The sequence below is a fragment of the Pagrus pagrus genome, assembly GCF_965226575.1.
Source record: "Pagrus pagrus genome assembly, chromosome: 14".
Taxonomy (NCBI): Eukaryota; Metazoa; Chordata; class Actinopteri; order Spariformes; family Sparidae; genus Pagrus; species Pagrus pagrus.
In genome coordinates this window covers 14,409,691-14,434,364 of record NC_140198.1, presented here as the reverse complement: position 1 = coordinate 14,434,364, position 24,674 = coordinate 14,409,691, and the positions used below count along the sequence as shown (strand labels likewise).

The following is a 24,674-nucleotide window of genomic DNA, read 5'->3' as shown; positions in this document are numbered from 1 at the left end:
ACTCTTATGCTGTGAATCACAACAGGGTGTTAGCTACTGACAAATTATCTTACCAAGGTTGCATTGGTAGTATCAAACTTATCATCGAAGTGCTGTAATTGAACATTTTGGTGGAATACACATGCAAAATACATGGTTTCACTAACATGAGGCCTTGTTACCAACTCTTCAGGTTTGTATTATACGGATGCTGTGCTGTAGTTACTGTGGTTTGACTATGAATAACATCTTGGTGTAGCAGCTTGATTAGACGAGCAAATACAATACCAAAGACAACCTTGTTTAGTTGTCTTGGGGTCAAAAACTGAAAATCACAGTACAGCAAAGCCTCCACCTCTTCCTGGGCTATCCAGTGGAGAGCGTTTGAGAAAGCAGATGGGTAGGTAAAAGAACACAGCATCAAAGAGGGGGAAAGCATATGCTACCGATGATAGTAAGCAAGGCTGATGATAAAATGTTAAAAGTCTATGATTAATGGGCTCACCTGAGAGTCCTCGAGAAAACATGTTTGTGCATTACTGCCGCTACTCATATGCAAAGTCACTGTTGTATTTCTAACACTAAAGCTGAAACCATATTCTACTTTGCGACATTGTGTCAGTATTGTGGGTAATTTATTTTATTGATGGGTGCTCCATATGGTCCCACAAAAAGATGGAAACAGATGAAGTGCTAGTGTAAAATATAAAGTATTACTGTAGTATAAAGTTAGACCAGAGCACCAGAGTTGAGAAGCAGGGGATAAAAAAAACACTGTAAAATTATTTTATCTACTCACAATATATGGGAAAATGTAAAACCATTCGGTTGAATGAGTGCTCTGTGGTTAGAATATGTATGCTTATCGTACATATGTCACATACTCGCTGAGAGGATGATGTAGAGTCTCCTGTGTTATTCCCAGCGGAGAAGGTGTGCAAATGAGTGAGACTGATTTTACATGTAGCCCTATTTGCTTGTCAGAATCTGTCACTTATTGTCAGGGGTCACTGCTTACACAAGGCTGATGCTGTCCCCAAGGATGTGTTTTGCCTCGCGTGTGAGAGAGAATGAGAGACTGAAGGAGAGTGAAGTGCCCCTGAAATCAAACACAATACGTTGTGCACGTAACTGCTGTCAAAATCCGAATAGTTTACACAGTGTTAGGCTGGCAATTGTGTCAGAATTTCCTAGCTTTAAAGCCCCCGAAAGCTCAAGTATTTCAATATGACATGATATTTTCATGGTTAAATAAACACGTTACTTTTATTGTCAGTGTTTTATTTAATGTTTAAGCATATTTTAATTCATGACTGATTCTTTGCTGGAGATGCAACTGGTCATTTTCTCAAATATCTTAAAGACAGCACAGCGCTCGTACTGATGGCATAAGAAGTATCTGGTGTCCCACTTAACTTGTCTGACTTTAGCGTTTCATTACTGTTTTTAACCGCATAGGTGACATACCTCTAGTGATGGCAATGTCAAAACTGTAATATCTCTGATATAACAAGTGCCAGATGGATTGCCTTGAAATTCTGTACAGACATTCATGGTCCCCAAGGGCTGAACCCCCTGACTTTGTGACCCTCTGACTTTACCTCTAGCTTCAACCACCGTAGGATGGATTGCCTTGAAATTCTGTACAGACATTCATGGTCCCCTGTTGATGTATCCTATTGAGTTTGACGATCCCCTGACTGCACAGCACTTGTATTGATGGCAGAAGAAGTGTCTTGTGTCCCATCTGTCTTCAAATTGTCTGACTTCGGCTTTGCATTAATGATTTTAGCCATGCTGGTGACATTTGTCGATGCCAATGTCAAGATTTAAATATCGACAACTGCCAGTTGTATTGCCATGAAACTCTGTATTGTCATTCATGGTTCCCGGGGGCTAAATCCCCCTGACTTTGGTGATCCCCTGTCTTTTCCTGTAGTGTCACCAGCTGGTTGATTTTTTTCTTTTGAAGTGAAATGTCTCAACTGTGGGATGGATTGCCATGAAATTCTGTACAGACATTCATGGTTCCCTGATGATGTACCCTTTTGAGTTTGATGATCCCAAGACTTTACTTGAGAGGAGTTTTTGACATTTTGAGTGAGATTTCTCGAAAACTATTGGATGGACAGACAGATTTGGAGGCCTCTGTCCAAATTTTGACTTGTCCAGTATCTTAGTTTGTGGCCAAGTACCTAAAAAAACTAATGGCATTCAGCATCAGCTATTGTCAGCATGCTAAAATGCTAAACTTCTCCTGAGTGAGGTAGTTGGGTACAGATTGTTAAGCCCTTTGAGGCGGAATTGTGATTTGTGATATTGGGCTATATAAATAAAACTGACTCAACTTGACGAAGCAGGTTAGCTTGCTAAAATAGTATCAGTGAGTGTTGGTCGAGCATGTTTAAAGGGGGGATGTCGGTGCTGTTTTGTGCTGTGTTTGGCAGCTAGCAGCTGCATTCGCACTCATGGCGGATGTAGTGGGCCAAAATGAATTGGCAGCACAGAATCATAGGCAGCCTGGATCAAAATGTTTTGGTGCCAAATCTGGCCTGCACAACTCGATTTTGACACATTTAATCTGCAGAGTACAACATTATGTACTATCCACCCATTCTACCTTAAGTCATCTCCCTACCTGATATATCTGTTTCAGAACCAGAAATACTCTCACCGTCTCTGCATTATTCTTCGGACCAAAGAAAATTCACAGCTCTTTTTTTTTTTCTTTCTGCATCTGCTCACCCGTCCCGCTCTCTCCTCCCCTGAAATCATCCCTGCCTCTTCTCCTCTCTCCTCCATCTTTATGCAGATGGCGGTAGAAGGGGTCACTGTTCTGAATGCAAATAAGCTTTGTGCCCTTCCCAACCAGGCCACTATGTAGCCTGCTACTTCTTCAACTCAAATGGAAATCGTATAACTTTTTGGAATAATATAAATAACACAGGTGTTCTTGTGGAGTCGAGTAATTTTTAGACTGTTCATTTATCTATATCTCTTGCTTCCTACCTCCTTCTACAGTGTTCCACCCTAACTGTACTGTGTGGCCAGGCTTCTAGGCAAGAGCACTGTCTCACTGCATTCCTATTTCCTCAAGACACTCCTCAGCCAAGGGCCTGAGATCCTTCATTTTTATTGCCGCTAGAGCAGCCATTTACCGTGCTCTTTATTAAAAACCATATTTCAGGAGGCAGGACAGTGGAGGCAAGGATGGAGCTAGAGGCTTGGGGCACTGTGGAAGAGTCGGAGAGCAGAAGGATAGGACTGCATGTGCTGGAAGCTGCTGCCCGGATGCAGGGGGTTGAACCGAAGCTGTGTCTGACACCTTGTCAAGCAGACAGGCCACCATAGACATGACATACTGCAGCTTCATCCCGTTTACTGCACTGAGGAAATGGAGAGGGACGGGAGACAGCTTGCGCTCCGGCCACTAGCTCACTGAACCGAACAGAAACGCTGTTGACTGAGAGAGGGAGCTGCATCGGGTCAAACAGTACTGGGACAATCCGAGCTAAATGCTCCAGTGTAGGCCAATGCATTTCAGTGACCAGTGGCCCATTACATCATGTGACAGTCAACCTACTGGCAGGCTTCTCTACTGGGGCGGATGGGAGTGATGGGAGCATGTTTCCATCTGGCCACGTCCTACATTTTGTCTCTTCTAATCCATTGTAGTATTTCTTTTAAAACTCAGGAGTCAAGACTGTGATAGGGCCATGAGTCTTTTTTTTCAATTCAAATCTTTATTTGATAAATAGGATTTATACTTATTATCCTTTCTTTCTTTAGTATTCATATGCACATAACATACACTGTAAAACTTTCACTGTAAGTTCACAGTAATTTACTGGCAGCAGCAAAGCCAGCATTAAACATGAAGATATTTCTCTCTTTAAAATGTTTTGTTTCAGTGATGTAGGTGTATATTTGCATTTATAGCAGGGAAGTGATGGCCCATCACGAGAGGTCACTCGAGACACATGTCAAGACGCGAGGCGTGAATTGACGGGCTTGAGGCTGTCCATTTGTGATCAGATCACTCAGGACAGATGGTAATACCAAATGTGAAGAGTCTGTATGTTGGACTGTTGATCTGACAACACAAAAACCATGGGTTCTGGGTAACTGTGATGGGCCTTTACACTATTGTTGGACATTTGATAGACTACCCAATGAAGTAATTGAAAGAACAAATCAACAGATTATACGACAGTGAAAATAATCCAAAACACAAAAGTCTTGTCGTTCACGACAGAGATACAACTTCCGTATAGGCGAGGTGAGGCCTTAGGGTGAAGTCCGATGGTCTGTTACAAAGTGCGACTGTTTGAGCGGAGCTTATTCTCAGGTATAGGTTAGTTCTTTATTAGGCATTAGGAAAAGAATGAAATCAGACTCTCCATTAACTGGCGAGGTGTGGTTTTAGAGTGGTGCTAAGTAGTGGGGAAGTGCTGACAAGATGGAGGACTAATGTGCCTTTTTATCCATTACCGGTCTGTCTGACAATTTGCTCTGTAGCCCAGGTCCAACTACTGTACCATCTCCCTCTATGGCAGGAAGTGCTCTCTGGATCCGGCGCCTGCATGGTGATACTTGGAGGATGCAGCAAATCCATTCAGCATTGATCCTTTTTTCCATTTAGGACGGAAGATAAACATTTTATATCAGGAAACCATTTTCATTTCGAGAGATGGGTGAAAATGCAGCATTATGAAGGTGGAGTGCAGTGATGCTCTGTGTCTCCTTTGTGTATATACTACATTTATGCCATAACTTCTCTGGGAGGTTTCCAGCCGAATGATAGAAACAGACATGTCAGCAGCACACTGGCTGAGTGATAAACCCCTTGGCAACGCAACGCAGAGTTTTCTATAAAAACGAGAGACTGAAATGCCTCCCCCCCCCACCGGAGAGCTGGGAGAGTGCTGCTGGGTGGGAACGAGGAGGACAGCAACAGATGATAAGGGCACTGTTAGCATGCAATGCGTAGTGTGTGGGGCTGCACGTGTGTGTGTGCGCGTGTGAACGTGAGTGTGCTTTAATGGCTCCCTTGAAGACTTGTGGACACTGACTAAGAACGACACAAAACGCAGAGGTAATTGCGGGCTGATGGAAAGCTCCACTGACAGAAACCAAGAAAAAACAAATTAATGGGATCCTTATCAGTTAAGACCTACAGAGGTTGACGTGCCAAGGCGTTGGTTGGTCCGTGATAAATGCTTGTTATTGGCCGTGCCCTATGGAGCATTTAACTGGCGTTACCATTAAAGCTTAATGTGGGGCTCCTCTTTGACCTTGGTGAGGGGAATCCTGTCACATCCCTTCGCAGGCGGTGTAAATATCACAAACAGCTCCCTCTTTGCTAATTTCCGCAGAATAACTCACATTTCAGACTTAATGGCAGCATATCTCTGTGCACAATGTGCGTACGTGGTCACATGTATCCAGGATGAGTATCTGTGCCTGCCCGTGTGTGCTTGTGTCTCCTCAGTGTTATGTTTTGACAGTCTAGTCTCCCTGGATCAAGCAGGGACTTTTGCCCGAGGACTGCGACATTGTCCTCCTGAGCCGGAGCAGGATACAGACTCATCTTGGCATTCCTTTGCTTTTTTTTCTGACTGAAAAGAGTGATGGCTTGATTCCGCTCATTGATTTTTCTTCACAAAGCAGCCGTGTGTCAGGACTGATTGGGAGAAGGGTCGAGGAGAAGTGGCCCCTGGGGTCATTTACCAGGCAGTCCGTGACTAGATCCTAAGCAGTTAAAACAGATGAGTTTGGGGTTATCTTTTCAGGAAACAGTGTGTAATCCTTGTAAACAGTTTGTCTTCAGTCGTGCGCAGTCACTGAAACGTAACAGAGCAGACTGTCTCATCTTTCTCCATGTTAATCTTCAATTGGTTTTCTCTGTTTTTATTTGCAAATGCAATCTTTTTGAATTTTGCCTTTTGTCTCTCCTCCCCCTCTCTCTCTCTGAACCTCAGGTCCGCTCACAAAAAAACAAGATGAGTCTACAATGAACAGACCAAGGGATGAAGGTATTTTAATTGCATGCTTTTTTTTCCCCCCCTCGTGCTCCATTTTCAAACTCTGTGGGGACTGTTGTGTTTGTATCTGTATTAATAATCGTCTTAGCCTCATCACTCTCTGAGCACATTACATTGTCCATTGTTAGCTGCCTTTATTAGCACACAAATCTGTCACTCCCTCTCAGAGGCACGCTTTCAGCTCAAATGCATTAGGAGCTCCATACAAAATAGTTGTTCCTCACTCCCTCCTGTTACAAATGCTGCTCTTTGGGTCCCTGCCTGAGGAGCTAATTTACTTTCCTCCCTCTGTTGCTATGTGGTTGATCAACCACACGCTGATGTTCCGACTATCCTGTGTGATGCATCGCCGCAAAATCAATATTCAGTCCTTTTTCACCTGCACTTTTGTTCTTGTACTAAAGTCCTCGTGAAACGGTCTGCTAAATTATTGTCCTTCATAATGTTATTGGGCTTCCTGCAATTCTTCATTTTTAAAGTGGGGTTGGGGGGGCGAGGGGGATTTCTGCACATCTCTGCTATCGCTGTACATTTTCAAGTTCACTGCAGTCGAACAGAGATGCTCTCTTTACTGATGCAGCCAAAATCTGTGCAGACAGCATGTGCATCTGTTCCTGTACACGTGCACAGATGTACTGTATATTACATAGCATTATGCACACATCTGAGCATGTGCGTCTGCTCGAGCACGGTGTATGTGCAAGTCTACGCCTGAGCGCATGTGCTCTAATTTGTGCCAATGTGTGTGGTTTTTTTTTTCTTGCCTTTTTTTTTTATTTTTTTATTTTGGGCTCTGTGCTATTTAGGTATTGAATTCTCTCTCCCTTGCATCTCTAATTGCTATGGTTTAAAAAGAGACAGATGTAGCTAATCCAATTGTGTGGTTTCTTAACGGTGAAAACAGAAGGAAGGATTCATGCAGGATTGCCTGGGAGAGGAGCAGAATGATAGAATAGAGATGAAAGAAAAGGAAAAGCTGAGCGGTGCGAGAGCACAGGGGAGAGCAATGAGGGGGAGAGGAGGGAAAAAATAGTCATAATGAAGACAAGTGCATGATGAAATGACATTTATAGAGCTTTGAAAGTGAGAGAGATGTAGAGAAAGAGAGATTGAGAGGGTGGATGAGTAGGAGACTGGTAGAGCTTGACATTTATGCCGACACCTGATGGATCTTGACAGGATCGGGAGGGCCCGGGTATAGGCCTGAATTCCTCACTTAATTGCTCAGGTATGGATTGGAAACAAGTTCCCAAACATTGCTGGAGAACACTATTATTAGCATCTTGTTTTTTTTCAAAAGTAATTTGCGAGAAACTGCATTGTTCGGGTGTAGGTTTGGGTGCAAACAACATTCAAGCGCTGAGTCAGACTGAAACTTTTTACACCCAAATCAATTCAGATTTCCATACGAGACTGAATGAGAGAGAACCAGAATAATGAAAAAGTAGAAAAAAAGGCGGTTTCTATTGGGAGGTGAGACATTAAATTGAGAATAGATGTTAAGGAGTTGGTGGGGGTATCAGGGAGGATAGTGTCAGGTTAGGTTGAAAAGAGAGAAGTGAATAATGTGCCAGTGTTTTGGAGGTGCAGGAGAGACAATGAGCTCCTTGTTGGTCTTGGATTTGGGCTGAGTGAAACACTTTCACCCTGCGACCCTGCGCCCCTAATCACCCCTCTGAGCTGAGCCCCTTTCAATCATAACACCATTTCTATCGCTGCTACTCACATCCAACTCTGTTTCCATCTTTTTTAAATGTGTGTTTTATTATATTATGTTGCAGAAAATGTTTACCTAATGCAAATGGCGTGATGTCTTCAGTTTTTTTATTATCCGCGCCTTTCCAGACAGATACCTACACCATTTGTCCAGATTTTATGTAATATAAAGTAGATAAATGTTGCTTTTAAGCTCACCCGATGAAAGTCTAAAGCCCTGAAATGTTGTCGGAATAAAGAACGTACAAGTGATCAGATAGACTGCAAGAAGTGTTCTTCTTTTACACCACTTGGACCTTTTCCAGTCCACCTTTCATTAAGGCATTGTAGGTATGCATGAGCTTTTTATCTTTTACTCCAAAATGAATGGATTTTTATTTCCATTTGGGGTTTTTGGGCTTACTCTTAGCCTTTATTGGGCTTAGCAAATATTTCAGTTGTAACTTCTAATATTTCCAAGGTTTTGGTGGTTATATGAAAATATATTTTTATGCCCTCTTTCAGTCAGTCTGACAATTTACTGAAATGAAAGTGAAACAAAGAGTTAGTTTTGCGGTCAAAGATTACAGCAAGAGTTCGGTCGTTCAATATTGACCTTGAGCCCCTGCAACACTATATTATTACTTTATAAACATCGTGTCTAACAGAGATTAAAAGCAAATGAAATGCATTGATGCAAAATAAAAACCTCAGCAGAGCTATGGCCCTATTGGCTGCAGTCAAGTTGCATCAGAGGTATTGTCGGCACCAGGTTTTGACTGGGAGGAAGAATTTGTTGAATAGAAAAGACAGTATCGCCGGTTCTGCTGCATTGATTTTTATCCTATCTATCGCGAGTCCCACAGATTTATAGAAGTGCACTGTTAAATCGGCGCAGTGTTGTTTTCAAAATGTCCAGTATGGAGGATTTGGTAGCATCTAATAGTGAGGTTGCAGGTTGCAATCAACTGAATACCCCTCGCGTCACCCTCCCCATCCGAGCATGTAGAGAACCTACGGTGGCTGCAAAAAAACAAGAAAGGCCCTCTTTAGAGCAGGTGTTTGGTTTGTCCATTCCGGGCTACTGTAGAAACATGGCAGTGCAATATGACAGACTCTGTGGAAGAAGACCCACACCGTCTCATCATAAGGCATTAAATATATTCAATCATCAGTAGTCTTAGTAAACGCAGCAGTAAAACATTTATTTCAAAGTAAAAGAAATACTGATTGCCTTTAAAATGGAAGCTATGTCATTGCCAAAGTTCCTTTCCTCTCAAGATGTAATTTATGGTACTCGTGTTACTGTGAGTGGGGCCGGTGACGTCCTGCTGATATGTCATTCCTCTATACTGTCCTGGTAATGCCGGGATAATTGAACTTGTTTACATATCCTCTGGGAAATCAGCCGAGGTTCAGAATACACCAGAGGAGAGATGAAAAAGAGCAGCGCGTCGGGGTGTACGACTGAACATTTTTTCCCTTTTATTTTTAGCCGGTCTGCTCGTGTCATACGTATGTTTGAAGCCATATGTGCCATTTTTCCGTTTTCACTTGTGTGTGAGCGGCTGTGAGTGACGCACCCAAGTGCATGTGTAACCTGAGATTCAGGTGGTGATGCAGGCGGGTGTGCAAATACGTGAGTAGAATTTGTTACCAAGGCAACAGGCATTCAGTGAGTCGGTGCAGCTCTATTAGCGAGAAGCAGTTTCCATAGCGACTCGACATCGCAGCTGCCTATGCAAGAGTTTGTGTGTGCGTTCGTGTGTGTGTCTCTGTATGAATACGGTGCGAATTTGAGTGTTCATTAGCGTACCTCGCTATGTATGACTTGCTTTGTAACATTTCATATTTTTTCATCCTTGCTATCATGTTTTTTGGGGGGTTTGAACCACCCATCCGTGTCTCTACCCCTGTCAGTTCCTCACACTGCCCTATTTTCATCTCCTTCCTCCCTCCGTCTTACCCCCCTTTATCTCCCTCTCTCTCTCTCCTCCTATCTCTCTGTCTCGCCCATCTCTGAGTGCTGAAGCTCATCAGGGTAAACAGATGCTGTGGCTGTTATTTATGTTTCCACTTGGTCTGGCTTTCATACAAATTATCCACAGGCCCTGCACAGTGCAGACGCTCAGCCTAAATGGGCTGCACTGGCAGCTCTCTCAGCCTTATCCACGCTCAGACACTCAGACCATACCACAGACGCTGCGAGAGGGGGGTTTCATAAGGCCGGGGAGGAGAGGGGGATGCACACAGGCCGACAGAGTGAACCATAGCAACACACTGATGGGCACAAAGACGCCAATAACAGAGAGGGCATCAGAACTGGCTGCACCATTTGCTCCACACATGGAGGGGAATAACAGTTTGGGAAGGTACCATCACTGCACAGGACGGGGGGAACAGACGTCACGGAATAAACTATAGAGGATAAGCCCAGTGGGGCAGACATGAAATACTTCCTACCAACTTAAAGGCAGTGTACTGCAAATTCTTCATGCTTAGGATCTGTATCTTCTTTTTGTAATGAATCACTGACTGCAGGAGGTTTGAAAAAGCTGCATTTGGATCTTTTTGCTTAAAAGACTCCTGCACTTATACACATCTAGAGCTGCTGGTTTAAACCAGGTTGACTACCTGTTGCCTGTGGACACTTAAGCGCAATAGGGACACCCATTTCCAAATGTGTACCCGTACCCCTCATTTTCGAGTGCCCCCTTGCCCCAAACAACAGAGTTACAAGGGGTAGTGGTTGAAATCTCCCCCTATGAAATGGGACAACCCTTCAAGACCCTGATACTGATATACCAGTAGTTGTCGATGGCGTTTGTGGCAACACTGATATTAGAGGAGCTACTGTATGGTTCAATTTCAGGTGTCATGTGCCGTCAAAGAGAGGGAATGCAACATTGACATACATCAAAATGCAGATCCATCATGCACAAAGCAGCAAAACTATGTTGGCTGGTTAGCTTAAGAGAAATCAAAGGGGTATTGGGATTTGACCTTAGTATGTGGAAAAGAAAACCCTATGAATGAATGAAAATCGAACTAACGATTACCATTGTTTGTCTGTGTTGTGCAGATATTCGGGATCGTCGTAAGAAGCCAGTGATGCTGTTCATCCACGGAGGCTCCTACATGGAGGGCTCAGGGAACATGTTTGATGGCAGCGTCCTTGCTGCATACGGAAACGTCATCGTGGTCACCATGAACTATCGGCTTGGTGTGCTCGGTAAGTTTTGCGTCCTGTTATCAGGCAGCGGGGATCAGTCTCCGTCTGTCAGAGAGCTTATGTCTTTCCAAAAATGGGTATTAGAAAAGGTGATACAATGCACATATAAAGCTGGCTGTATGAAAAATAGCGCTCTGTAAAAAAAATTGCATTTATAAGGCATTGGGATTTATGTCACCTTCAAATCATAAATCACTGTTGAACACAGGAGGCCCAAGAATGAAAATTAAAGCTCCCCTTCTGCAGGCTCCCGTAGTACAGGTTATTCTTATATTGGCTTTCTCTTAAGCTGATATCACAAGGCATATGATTGTCAGTTTACACCTGTAATGGCATTTACTGTGAAGATGTTGTTGTTGACATAAAGCAGCCACTCATCTCAAATTATTACAGCAGTGTCGACATGCTACTTCACAGAGAACATGTCAGGGAAGTGAAGGCAGTATTCACCAGAAACAGACAGGTGTAAACGGTGAGTATCTCAAGGGAGCTGCTGCATAAGACAACGTCCCATTAAAGCAAAAAAAAACTAAAACAAGGGGTGTTTCTATAAGGGTCTTCTACAACTGCTCTTAAATGTTTTAATAGTTTTCCAAAGCAACAATTGAGAGAAAGTTTAAGCTGCACCCTGAAGTGCTCTTAACTCCTGCTGACCGTGGTGCCGAACATAATTCTAAATACTTTTTAAAGTCTGTGGTGCTTTAGAAATGATTACATGAGTCATGTTGTATATATAAAAAAATGCATAAATCATAAAAGGTAAAGTCAACAGTAAGTTTAAGTACACGATTGATTTACCTGATGGTTTCTGTCACTTTCATGAATGTCTACATCATCTAGTGTGAATGTCAGTCTGTCATCGGTTCTGTAAAAGAGCTGCTGTATATAAGCAAACGGTAATTTAAGAAAATAATAAAAACATTATCAGTCATTTTACATTTAATGTTACTTAAAAGGGCATCAGTGGTCACAACAATAAAAAAATAACAACTTGACTTTTCAGTTCTCCCTGCAGGTTCTGGAGCTGCTAAGAGGAAAAGTTCAGCCAAAAAATGAAAATTCAATCATTATCCACTCACGGCCATGCCGATGGAAGGTCGGGTCAAGTTTTGTAGTCTCAAAAACATTTCTGGAGCTTCACAGCAAAACACTGAACAACTTGACTGATTTCAACAAGTCCTCATCCACTTCAGTTATTTTGGAGAATGCTTTTGCGGACTACGAAACTTCACCAACTTTACATCCAGCGTGGGGGTGAGTAGATAATGAATTTTAAGTTTTGGGCGAACTTTTCCTTTAAGCTCTAGGATCGTATGATAAATAACATCGGAGGTTTGGGGAAACGGTCGTTAAAAGCTTCGTAAGATAGATAAACTCTGTTAGATCAGTGCTCCAGTGTCTCTCAATTTTCCCACGACTTTCTGCATTATTGATTTGGTGCCTACATATTTCATCTGATAGTAGTTCAGAATTCACAGCACAGTGGTTTCATCGGCAAAAAGGAAAATAACCACTATTGTAAGAAAAAACTAATAGAATGGGACCAGAATCAATAATTAGTGTAATAATAATGTAATAATGTTGTGACTGAATACAGAATTTGTTCAACTCCAAAAAGTCGATTTAGTGTTAAGTCACTACTTAATGTACTCTTTGGAAGTGGTGCGTTACATTTCTGACCTGAACCTGACCCAATACACAAAACCATGTTTTTGCTTTATATCAACGACTGCTGACTATTAGCTTCTCAAGGCTAATGCAACACAGAGGCTACACTCCGTCTCCTTCCTCATTCTCACTGGACCTGTTGTTGCAACACTTGCTGTACACCGACAGGCACGGATGCAGATGATTGATACAGTCAGACAGTAAAGAGAGACATTTCTCATTACTTTACATTTGAAACCACCCAAACCAGAACTTGTACTGAAGCTTTACACATCAAAAGCCAACCTGAACCAAACATGTGTAGAGCATCAGTATTACCTGAAGTCTAATGAACACCTGAAGGTACAACATTATACTATAGTCATCGTCCAGGACTTGAAAACATGTCTATGAACAATAAGAGCCTATTTGCGAACAATCAGGTCTAGTTAAATTCATAGCATGTAATTTGTGCCACTAGGGGTCTCAAATCAATCAAAATAATAAAAGTTTGATGACTTTGTTAAGTAGTGTGGGATTATGGGCGTTGTTGTCTTCCTTGTTCAACAACTAGCATTGCTGATGAAAATCTATCTGGCTCAGACAGAAGTGTTTACAGACGAGGTAATGTATTAAAGTTTTAGACACGATGTATTTTGTCACGTTTGCCGACTTCCTTCCTCGCTCTCTGACGTATCGTCTCCCAGAAGTTATAGCAATAGGGGACCACATAAAGCGTACCATTATCTGGAGTAAAATCACAGAGTTCTGTTTGAACATTCTTGTAATCAACACAAAAGTCTTGTCAGCTTTTGATATTGTTTATTATTAAATATCTTTGATTATTTCGCTACCAAAGTTGCTCAGACTTCACCAGCTATCCCTGTGCCTGTTCACTGAGTTATATAACTGTGCAGCAGGTGTGTTTACTGTTTTCACTTTTTTTCAAATTATTTATTTTGGATTAATTAATTGTTGTATTAATATGCACTTCTGCAGAAAAAAGTCAGCCAGGACCTGACTCATTATACCTCAGAGACACCGCAGAGCACTAAGTGCCTTTGGTGGACAGTCAGTTATTGAAAACAAAATAGGAAATGGGCGTGTGTGTTGCTTTCGGTGTATTTTTGGATTAAGCGGCATTCTATTTGTCCATTCTGTTGGAGATTTGCAGTGCTTGCTTGGCCTGTGAGTGTAGGCTGCTCTGTGTGTGTGTGTGTGCATGTGTATGTGTGTGTGTGTGTTTATATACCGAGCCCTTGTGCTGCTGGATATCAGCAGAGTCAAGTATTTACATTCGCCGTCATCTTTTTGGAGGTGTTTGCACACAGACTATCTGTGACTGTCATTGCGGTTGCCAGGTTGGGTAATCAGATCTTGTTTATTGCATCACGCCTGTTTCAACATATCAGAATAATGATAAACAGAGAAATGGGAGTAGTTTAGGACGGCGTCCAAGAGAGAGCTGTGAGTATTAACAGAGGGTAACATGATCCAGAGCGTTATTGACAGTGCCAATGGAGAGGCACAGGGACAAGGACAAACTGAGAGTTAGTGAAATGAGGAGCTGGACCTGCAGCTTTATGCTGCTCCACTCCAGCTTGTTATGTGGTCTTTTTTTTCTTTTTCTTTTACAGCTGTCAGACAAATCGTAACCATTAAGGAGCCGTAGATGATATTCAGCTATCAATTTAAAAAAAAAATCAGTTGTGTTGAATGTTGAGTGTTGAATTACACGCCGATCGACACGGCTCTTCAGCGCTATCTTTGTTCGCTTCATCCCGACCTTGTTTCCAAACCGTAACCTGGCCGATTTACCCCGACCTTGCTGCTCTGATTCGTGCTGGAGATGTTTGAAGTGCACTCATGCGTTGCACGATATGTTTATCACACTGAAACCTCCACACACACGCATACGCACAATAATGCATACAAAATGCAAACCCATAGAGGTGGAGAGCGATCCTGCTGAGTGATTATGAGGGATGACGCAGTGTCCTCGATTCCTTGAACATTGTTGAAAATTTTGGTATGTGGGCGAATGTGTGCTCTCTCTCTCTCTTCTTCTCTCTCTCCCTCTCTCTCTCTCTCTCTCAGTTATGCTTTAAATGGGTTACTGTACTAAGGCAATAATCCTTGTGTGCGTTTGTATGTTTGTGTAGCATAAGCATGCATGTTTGTGCCCGTGCGCCCGCCAACATCTCCTCTGCATGTGGCTGTGTGTAAGTGTGTGTCTGCGCCACTTGGTTGCGTGCCGTGCGTAAAATATATATATGAATAATGCACCATCCATCTGAATTTTTAATAGCGCTCCTCTTCGACGCTGAATTTGAGGCAAAGTGAGAAAGGCGAGCCTATATTTTATTAGTTTTACCTTCTAATCTTCGGTATTATCCTGTACTTACACACACAGGAGCTTACACATGCCAACCTCATTTCGTACGACGCCTGCGCCTTTAAGAGGGTGATAGGGAGTCAGGAATAAGGGAAGAAGAGAGAGCGGGGAATAGAGACAGATGAGCGAGGGAGAATCATAGAGAGACAGTGAGGGGAAAGGAAACAGAAGGGGGGAGATGGGAACAGTCTAAAAATAAACCGTCAGAAATGCTTTTTTAAATCTGCAGCGATGCAAAGTATTCGTTCGAATAAACGCTCCTGCAGTGTGACCACAGCGCCCTTGCTTTAAGCCCATATGGTTTTACGCCTTCTGCTTTCACTCGCTATGACACATACATATGTAATTCACCAGCAAATGATATACTTTCTGGATTTTTCTCATTAATTTATAATACGCCCTGTCGTTGTCGAGTAAAATGGGTGAATGAGAAGAAAATGTCTGCTGCACACGGCCTGGTTCAGAGGTCTGGTGACAGTTGAGATTCCAGATTGCTGCTCGGCTCACCTTCTCCTACCTTCCTCCTGCTCCAGGCCCAGAGAGCCTTCTGATTTGTGTTGCATAGCCATCTGTTCAGACTAATTAACTAATTAACTAATTAATGAACTCTGGGGAAAGGCCCACCATCGCGGGCTCGGAGAGTGAGAACATTTTTCACCTCAGGAAGAGAGATGAAACGCTTCTTCTGGAAACGTTTCTCTGCACTTTCTACCCAATTTCAGCTTTTAACTCGTAAGTAAGAGCAGCCTCTTTAATAGTAAATACCAGCACATTTAATAAGCTCTGCTTTTACACTGAAGACAGGGAATAGTGGGACTGACATTTTTTTGGTCATCTGCTAGGATGTACTTCTCATATTCACAATTGTGACGGATGTTACTGTGTGACTTAACCTAACTCATGTACTGAGAACTTTTGAGTAATTTGGCTGAAGTTTTGTACCTGCAGCGAAATTGATCAATCCTATTGTTCTATTGATTACATTTTTTGACCACTCAACTTCTAATATTGTATCATGGTAAATATGTTAGCTAACAGCTGCTTACTAAGTAGGGGTGTCATGATTCTCATGTCATGACTTTCAATTTTAAGGTCACGATTCAGTTCAATTTTGATTTAAAAGTTTTTTATTTTTTGCACTGACAGCTATGCCATTGTTAGACCATTGCATCTGGATTTGTAAAAATCAACATATTGCTGGTTTTACGCCATGATAACTGTCATTTATATTTTCAAATTCTTCTTTGAAAAGATAGTATTCAACAACAGTATCTTGAGTTTATCCTAGTGACTTTTTGCAGGTTAGCGTCAAGTTCAAATGATATTCACCAAAATAAAAGACTCCAGACTTCAACAAAAAATATCAATATAACAATAAACAGCAAACAAACATCAAACGAGTTAGAGATCCAGTTTGTGACACAGTTTGGTTTCTTATATCCATCCCGAGTATATTGTCTTCCCATAAAAAAAACAATAAAGAATAAAAGAAGCACCTTTTCTTTAAGTGTTAACATGTTAGCAGGCAATTAAGTATTTACACATCAAGTAGACACGGAGCGACATTAGCATTTTTCCAGAGTCATGTTTATGGCCATCTGACAAATGTAAGTCCAATACGTAGTGTCTTCTTGGCTCTGTTTTGGTCTCCACCATCTCCTGTGACAAATATCTGGCTCTTTAGCTGCTAGATGCTCCACTCTGTTCCCCAGCAAGAGGCTAACTTCACTGTGTGCCATTTGGGGAAACTGTAGTTGGACACTTATGTAGAAGACGTATAACACAACCTCAGTCGTATTTGTCTCTGAATGTTATCTCTCTTCTCTTCTTACTTTTGTAGTTTTCCATGTATTCCCGTAGATTCTTAAAAGTAATAATTCATTACTATTCTTAAAATTACAACATGTAGAGGATAATGCACTCACTCTAAATGATGTATCCAAAAAATAATGTGCTCATTTTCCCTGTTTGTGACACATGAGTAAACACAATTTTATACGTTACTTCAAAAAATGTTATTTTAAAAGCCCACGTGACAATATTTTTAGCATAAGTCAAGTCAAATGGTATCAGTGCATCCACAAATACTGCTCAGTAAGCTTTGGGCTTCAGTTCAAATCGTGCTGCCCGTTGTTCTCAAAAACATCCCTTTAAATATGACATAAATAGTATTTTTAGCCAACACAGACTCTGCTGTCAATTAATTTCAGCCTGCTGCCTTCTCACAACTCAGCTGTCCCTAAATACAAATGAAACACACCTCCCACTCCTTGCACACAGCCACAATCTTCCCACTCTGGAAAGCAATCGTTAACACTTCTGTCCCTACATTTTGTTACAGTGCAGCGACTGTGATGACAGCACAGAAAAACATCATCTTATTGTGTGTGTGTGTCATTCTTAATTGTGACTTGGTTCACGTGCAAACCGGGATTTAGGATCTATAACTTATATTTAGAAATGATTTCTCTTTGCAGAAATAGCTTCAATATGCTACAATACTTAATGTGCTATCTTTGCCTTATTGTGTGAGGGAGTGTGATGAATGTGATGCTAAATTTGTGTGTGTACGAACCTTCAGATACTTGAAAGAAATAAAAAAATGTAGCCAAGAACAGTTCCTTCTATCATATAGGCAAAGTTCACATTGAACACCAATGACTTATCGGTATATTGACCGGAACTGACACCAATCTGCCTCCCAGGCTGGCAGCCAGTTGCACAGCTGGACCAGTCAAATACAAGGGAGATGATTAATGCAGCGAGTCGTACTTGATGCTCGACATCTTACACACCACATCAAGCGTCAAAATCAAATTTAAAAATGGCAAGGTCTCCAGAGTACCTAAAATATCTACTGTACTGGCAGCGTGTTTGGCTCAGCGGTTAGCACGGTCGCCTCACAGCAGGAAGGATTTGATTCCCTCTGTTTGCATGTTCTCCGGAGCTTGTGTGGGTTTCCTAAGAGTGATATGGTTTCCCCCTCAATCAAACATATATAATCGGTAATTTCTCCTGCCAGTGCCCTTGACCGAGGCACTGGCCTGGAGCTGGAGTTGGTCCCTGGGTGCCTTTCAATAGATGCACACTGCTCTTTGGGGATGGGTTAAATGCAAAGTTTCACTTTGTTGTACAGAGCATGACTGTATAAATAATACAATAGTATAAAGATTTTATTTCTTCTTCTTCTTCTTCTGTACTGTCCATACCATTGTATGCTGCAATACGCCCCTCAGCTTATATAAAAGTATCTGTTTACGGGTACATTTGTATCTAATATGATGTGTTGGTGGTTAACAATCCTGCAAACCACAGTAACGTTCAAGTTTGTATGTGTCATAGGCTACATACGGTATCAACACTTCTACAATACCTGTTGTATCACGTTCACATAACTGTGTACGACCTGACTTTCATATCGGAGGTGGAGGGGGTGGTGGTGGAGTTACAGGCTAGAAGGCCTCCAAATCACAACATTTGTACAGTATTACACCAATGGATATTTGCAACCATGTTTGTGAACACAAAAACAGGTATTTTAAGACAAAAAATCTTATATCTTCTCCCCACCCTAACCAAGTGGTTTTTCAGCCGAAACCTAACCAGCCAATCAGCACAGTGTTGTCACAACGTGAAATAGAAAACTGAACCCAAAGACACTAAAGTTGCTACATGTTTGTGGTTTGCAGAATTGTACGTTGCCAACATTTATTCTGACGATTGGGTTTGCATAATATTAGAGAAATAGTGATCCTGCATAGCCAGGCCCGTCTTTGTCACCAGTCACAATCGTCTTGGGCGGCACTGAGCCCGGGATGCAGCAACAGTGCCCGTGCAAAACCTTAACACGCAGATAGCGGAAGAGGAGATGAATTCCAACTGAAAAAGTCACTTTACTGTACACCCACAGCCGACTTCCTGTGAATCAGACTAGAGAAACAGTCAAGCCCTTTCTTACAACTTCTGTTGATTTAGATCAGAGGTGTTAAAACTCTAAAGCAAGTTGAAGGGGTGGAGCGGAGGAAGAGACATGAGGCCAAGACACAGTGTGAGCCAAATAGCATAATTTGAGCAAAAAATGCTCCTTATAACTCCAGAACATGCCTGAGAATCATCACATTTTTTGATATGTCTCACCAATAACTTCAATAAATATACACTTACATAATACTTATATCCTCATAAAACAGCTTTATTCCTGTATCGTTAACTCTGTGATTAAAGGTTCGGCCTGTAAACAAGGCTCTGTTTTATGATTCATTTGATGTGCTTCTAATTCTTGCTGACTGTGATTTTCATCAGCGATCGGTGGTTTTCTGAAATGAAACTTTCTTTGAACTGCTTTGAAACGTCTTTGTGTCAGTGTGAAGTTTGAAGCATTGCTTTTCAAATTTGCATGACAGCCCGGTTTTATTGCACAGCTTGGTACCATTCGAGCGGACGTATGAGAGCAAAAATTGAGTGAGATAAGTAAGCTAATAAATACAATGGCACTGGAAGCCTATGGGCGGTGTACTGAAATGGCATTAGTTCAGCAGGAGGAACTGCAATTACAATATAATTTCATTCCTGGGTATACTTGACATACAGAGTGATACATAATTTAAATGGACCTGCCAGCAGGTTTAAAGGTGAACTTCCTGTGCCAACAAGGAGACCTAAAGGGTAACTCCGCCAATTTTACACATTAAAGTGTGTTAACAGGTTTTGGGGGGTACTATTGCGCATTTGAAAAAAGTAGTATAAGCTGCACGTAATCTGATGAATTGGCTCCGATGACGTCACTCAGTGGCTGTTATATTGTGGGTAATGTAGGCCCCGAGGCGATATCTCTGGTTCTGCTGCATTGATTTTGATCATTTGTTTGAAACAACTGTTCATAATGAATCCAACAGTGTTACAATGCTACACCAATGGACTGCTTTTCAAAACCTGGTTCCTCAATTACCCATAATGCAACAGCCACTGACTGAGTGATTACAGGCCGCTTCCTCTGGAGCCACAAAACTACTACCTATGAAGAAGTACCCCCCATGACTTTTAAATACACTCTTAATGTGTAGAATCGGTGAATTACCCTTTAACAGATTTTGTAAAAATGTGAATAATCAAGACAAGAATGTGCAAGAGGTGACGTACAGCAGCAGATCTTTGAACCAAAGATATATGTAGATATACAGTATATATATATAATGTCATGATAATTGAAACTGCATGCTTGATCACATAGACTCCTGTGAGAATGTGCCAGTACACTGCACATTTTATGAAAATTGAATAACTCGTACACCAGAGTCAGCTCTTTTATTGACAGAAGAACTTTCAATAATCTTCCAAAATAAGATATTAAATTATCAGTGGAGACTGCATACAGTACAGAGAAAGGTGACATTCATCCGCATTCATACACAGCAGTTAATCCCCAAGGTTGCCACACGGCACTGAATGATCAAATCCACTTTATTCCAATCATCAGAACAGATTCTTTATTCCTCAGTGTGCAGGAGACGTTCACCATCTGCTGTTTTATTTCCATTTTTGTAACGCTGCCTCTACTTTTTCTTGATTAATTTAGCGGCTCGTGTGTACAGACACATCGCTTTGTTTCCTCTGTGCAGTCGCCTTTTCTGTGTCTATAAAAAGGAAAAAACATCTTTCCTCTGATTTTTGACAACTCTCGTCATCCCCTGTGTGACGTCACGGTGAAATTACATAATATGTCCTTCAGTATGTTCCTTTCACCTCTCTGTCATTTGGGATCTGACTGTAGCTCTGGGCAATATTCACTTTAATACCTGTCTGATGTCTCTGAATTTTTTTTTTTAGACCTTTTTGACTCTCACCTCACCCCTCCCCCGCTCCTCTTGTTCTTTTTTCTCTGTTCACAGAAATATGTTCAGTGACCCACTGCAGTCGTCCTCCTCAGTCCTAAAATTTACTCTGCAGATGCATGCTCCCATCCCAGTAGCCAAACAGCCAGATGACTGACCACACTTCAGTTCTGGGCTGTGACTTTGTGAATGGTGCAGGCGAGCTTTTACTGACTGAGATGGTTGACAATAGTGGGCGCACTGAATAAAGTTGTTCAATATAGTACACTAAGAAATACTGCACAAAATGCTGAAAACATCCTCTTGATGTGGAGCTGCTGCCTTTTTGCCAAATAAAGAGAATCCTCCTGATATGTTTCTCTACATTAATGCATCCTTCCTGCATCAGGGAGGACATCATGCGGAAATACATCATCACGTTGATGCAATGCTATATCAATAAGGGATAATGGCTTTTACCATGACTCATCTTATCAGTGTGGAGAAGCACTAAGTGCACTGACCATTTTGTGCATTCAGTGGCATTAAGATTTCTAGATTTCATAAAATGTGCTTTTTGAAAGATTTTCTAACAATTACAGGAAGAAGATAAGTGAGAAGAAGCCGCGGTTATTATCAGACGTTCTCCAGAGACTTTTTATAGGACACTCTGCGCAATCAAATGCACTGTAAATATTTCAAATTTCCCTCACTGTTTTCTGTCAACCATTCTTTTCACTGTCTCCAGCCTGTATCTTTACTTAGAGGTTGATGACTCTCCTCACAGTTCCTTGGCCGTTACCTAAAGCAAGTGTTGAATATGCATGAGTTCAGCCTCATAAACTGCTGCTCTCAGCGCTAAAGTCAGTAGGAAGCCCAACTCAGCAGATGGGGGGGATCAGAAAGAAAACTTAGTGAAAGAGAAAGAGAGGAGAACTTGTTTGACTTATCTTCAATGGTGTAAGATAAACCACATTTCCTCTCTTCATGTTGCCCTTGCAACGAGAGCGACAGGAGGCGCTAGCTCAGGCTACCATGCTAGTTGATACACTGTGCGCATGCATGCACCTGATTGTGTACTTGAATATGGAAGTGCTCGGATGTGTGTATGCAAGTGCTTTTGTGAGTGTCTGTCCATATCATTTTGCCTGAAGCTCTGGACAGTTGCCAGGCAACTGTGGCGGGCAGCTCGGCACTCGGCCGGGCAGAGCAGACGCTTCCACATGCCTATGGTTTTGATAAGCGGCACAGGTCAGCGCTGATACGTTACCAGGTCAAAGTCACGTCAGGCTAAGAGCCAGTCAATTGCTGGGATGATCTAACGATAATACTATTGCACAGTAACATGCAAACTATATCCTGATTACCAGGAGTAATCCTTTCAAGGTAATGTTTCTGCTACAACAGTGATATTAAAGTAACAAGATGTTTTTAATAATCCATTCGACACTTAACACTGCCCTATGGACGCTGAGAGCAGCTGTGGTTTCTTATAATTTAGGCAATCCTATTATCTCTAGATCACAATTTAATCGAGCAGTGGTTTCTCATGATCATTATCTCATTATCATTAGGTAAGAAAAAAGATTATTGTTTTCTCAAGACTGGGTTCGCTGTTTGCGGTTGCAGGTTGTGCAACTATCAGACTTTACTAAAGCATTAATTTGGCCTCTCGAGATAAAAAGATAATCTAGTTGTGATTCAGAGATAATGTAAAAGAATATGAGCGAACCCGGCCGCCGTAATGCAACATCTAGGTCGCTGCTTCTGAAGACCGGCAGGAAAACGTGGTGTTTTCGTCCTGATGTGGACATCCAGACGAAGGCACAGGCACATTTGGCTGGAGCTTTACATTAATCTAAGATTTCATTCTCGCTGTACAGTATGATGGTGGTGTAGCACAGAAGCACAAAGCAATAATGTTACTTGCAGTTGAAGTCATTTTTTTATTCCCTTCTATTTCTGGGCAGTTATTTTTGGCAGTCAGAAATGTATTATTTATTTATTTTTAATCCTTTTTTTATCTTTAATGTGTTTTTTATGTCATATCATTTGTTCTTACCTGAGGAGAATAGGTGTAGGCTTAACTTTCTTACAAAATACAGTTAGCTAAAACTGACGTAAACCTATACAAAATAAAGGCACAAGCCTCCCATTGGCTGTGGCCACTATATAGGTGGGTTTTTTTGTTTGTCTGAAGCCGTGATGAAGACCTAATGGTCGAAACATGTTGGCTTTTTTTCATTATTGCCTGCGGTGTGCATATTGTCTGTATGTACACCACAGCGAGTAACCTATGACGTAACGATAAGAAAATTATTCCTCAAATAATTCGGACAACACTGTGTGTTATGAATCATTATTAAGTCATGTGAACCCACCCAAAACACTCCAGGCTCAAAGTGTTGTTAACAGCACAGTGAGGAGTGTGGGATGAGACATGTGTGTGTCACACTGACTGCTGTAGAAAGGTCAATTTGGCAGGTTATCATCACCACCACCATCATCGTCACCATCACTTACATTATTATCATCGACAATAAAACTTAATTTGCTGTTGAACACACTTGAGAACGCGCTGACTGTCCTCTTTCACCATCTGTCTCTGTGTACTCCCTGTACTGTCCCTTTATGGCTGTCCTGTTCACTCTACCTGCCCTTTAAGATATACATGCCTTAACTAAGTCACTTATACGTGTCTTTATCAATGAGCACAGAAGAAGACTTACTCAACTACGCTCACTTGCCGGTATTCACACAATGTGTGCTTATGCTATAAGGAGACAGGGCTTTGTGTATAGTGGTATACCTTGTGTGTTATACAGTACATATCCCTGCCAAAGTAAACATTTATTGTCCGACCGATATGCTCATTTAGGTGACATATAGACATAGTTCCACTGTATAAAGCCTTAGGTAGTGTTTTCAATAGCTATTCAGCTCAAACCACACAGACTGAATCACTGTATAACGCAGCTAAATGGCAAACAAGTGTGGATGGGTTTGTTGGTTTATAAAGAAGTGTTGTGTACCAGCTGTTTAATATGCACTCTCCTCCACTCACACAAATTAACGTTAGAGACAAGAAAAGAGATTCGGCCTCCTTAAAGCTGCTATTGCCAATGTTTTTAATGTTAAATCACCCGACTCTGAAGAGGTCTTTAGCGCTTATAAGCTCATTGTTTTGGTTTCCGGGCTCTACTTGTTTGCTATCAAGTTTGCAATGATCCTTAAAAAATTCCAGGCTGGTTTGGCCAGACCTGAGGTTACTGGTGATGAAACTCACTTTGAGCTCCTACTCTGTCAGAAATCCAACAGAAGACATGCAGTGGCTGTAGCTACAGTATACTTACACCAACAACACAAAATTCCTGGGATCACCATTTGAACACCATTCAAATTCATTGCAGAAAATGCCGGACCCCGCCACTGACAATAGTGAGATGACTAATGACATCAACAATTGGGTTTGAAATGGCCAAAATCTTAAAGGGACACTACACCCTTAACTTGTCTTACCTGTGGTGCTATTTATCCATTTGGATTGTTTTGGTGTGAGTTGCCAGGTTTTGTAGATATCGGTCATGGACATCTACTCATGGACAAGAGACTTATGTCCATAACAGTGCAGGACATCAATCAATGGCGGTCTCCTCGGCTGGGCTGTAACATTTTGCCAGCTTAGTTAGCTATAGGCTCTTGTCCACGATTAGATGCACACTTCCATCTGCGCAGTGGATGAGGTTTCGGTAGAAGGGAAATAGTCCTCACATGACAGTACTCACAACAAGGTCTGGATTATCTTCAGTAATCGGGTCACGATTTCTGAAAAGAGTGCCATCTAGTTCCATTAAAATCAAGAGATGGCAGAA

At 41.7% G+C, this 24,674-nt stretch overlaps 1 protein-coding gene across 2 annotated transcripts in view; it reads left to right on the top strand.

The window, feature by feature from the left end:
* Positions 1-24,674, top strand: part of nlgn2b (neuroligin 2b) — a 65,051-nt gene that overhangs the window by 30,395 nt on the left and 9,982 nt on the right. For both annotated transcript variants that reach the window (XM_084373911.1, XM_084373910.1), the window contains exons 3-4: positions 5,961-6,014; positions 10,801-10,950. In XM_084373911.1, coding sequence (XP_084230037.1) covers positions 5,961-6,014; positions 10,801-10,950 — 204 coding nt within the window. The remainder of the gene's footprint in view (positions 1-5,960; positions 6,015-10,800; positions 10,951-24,674) is intronic.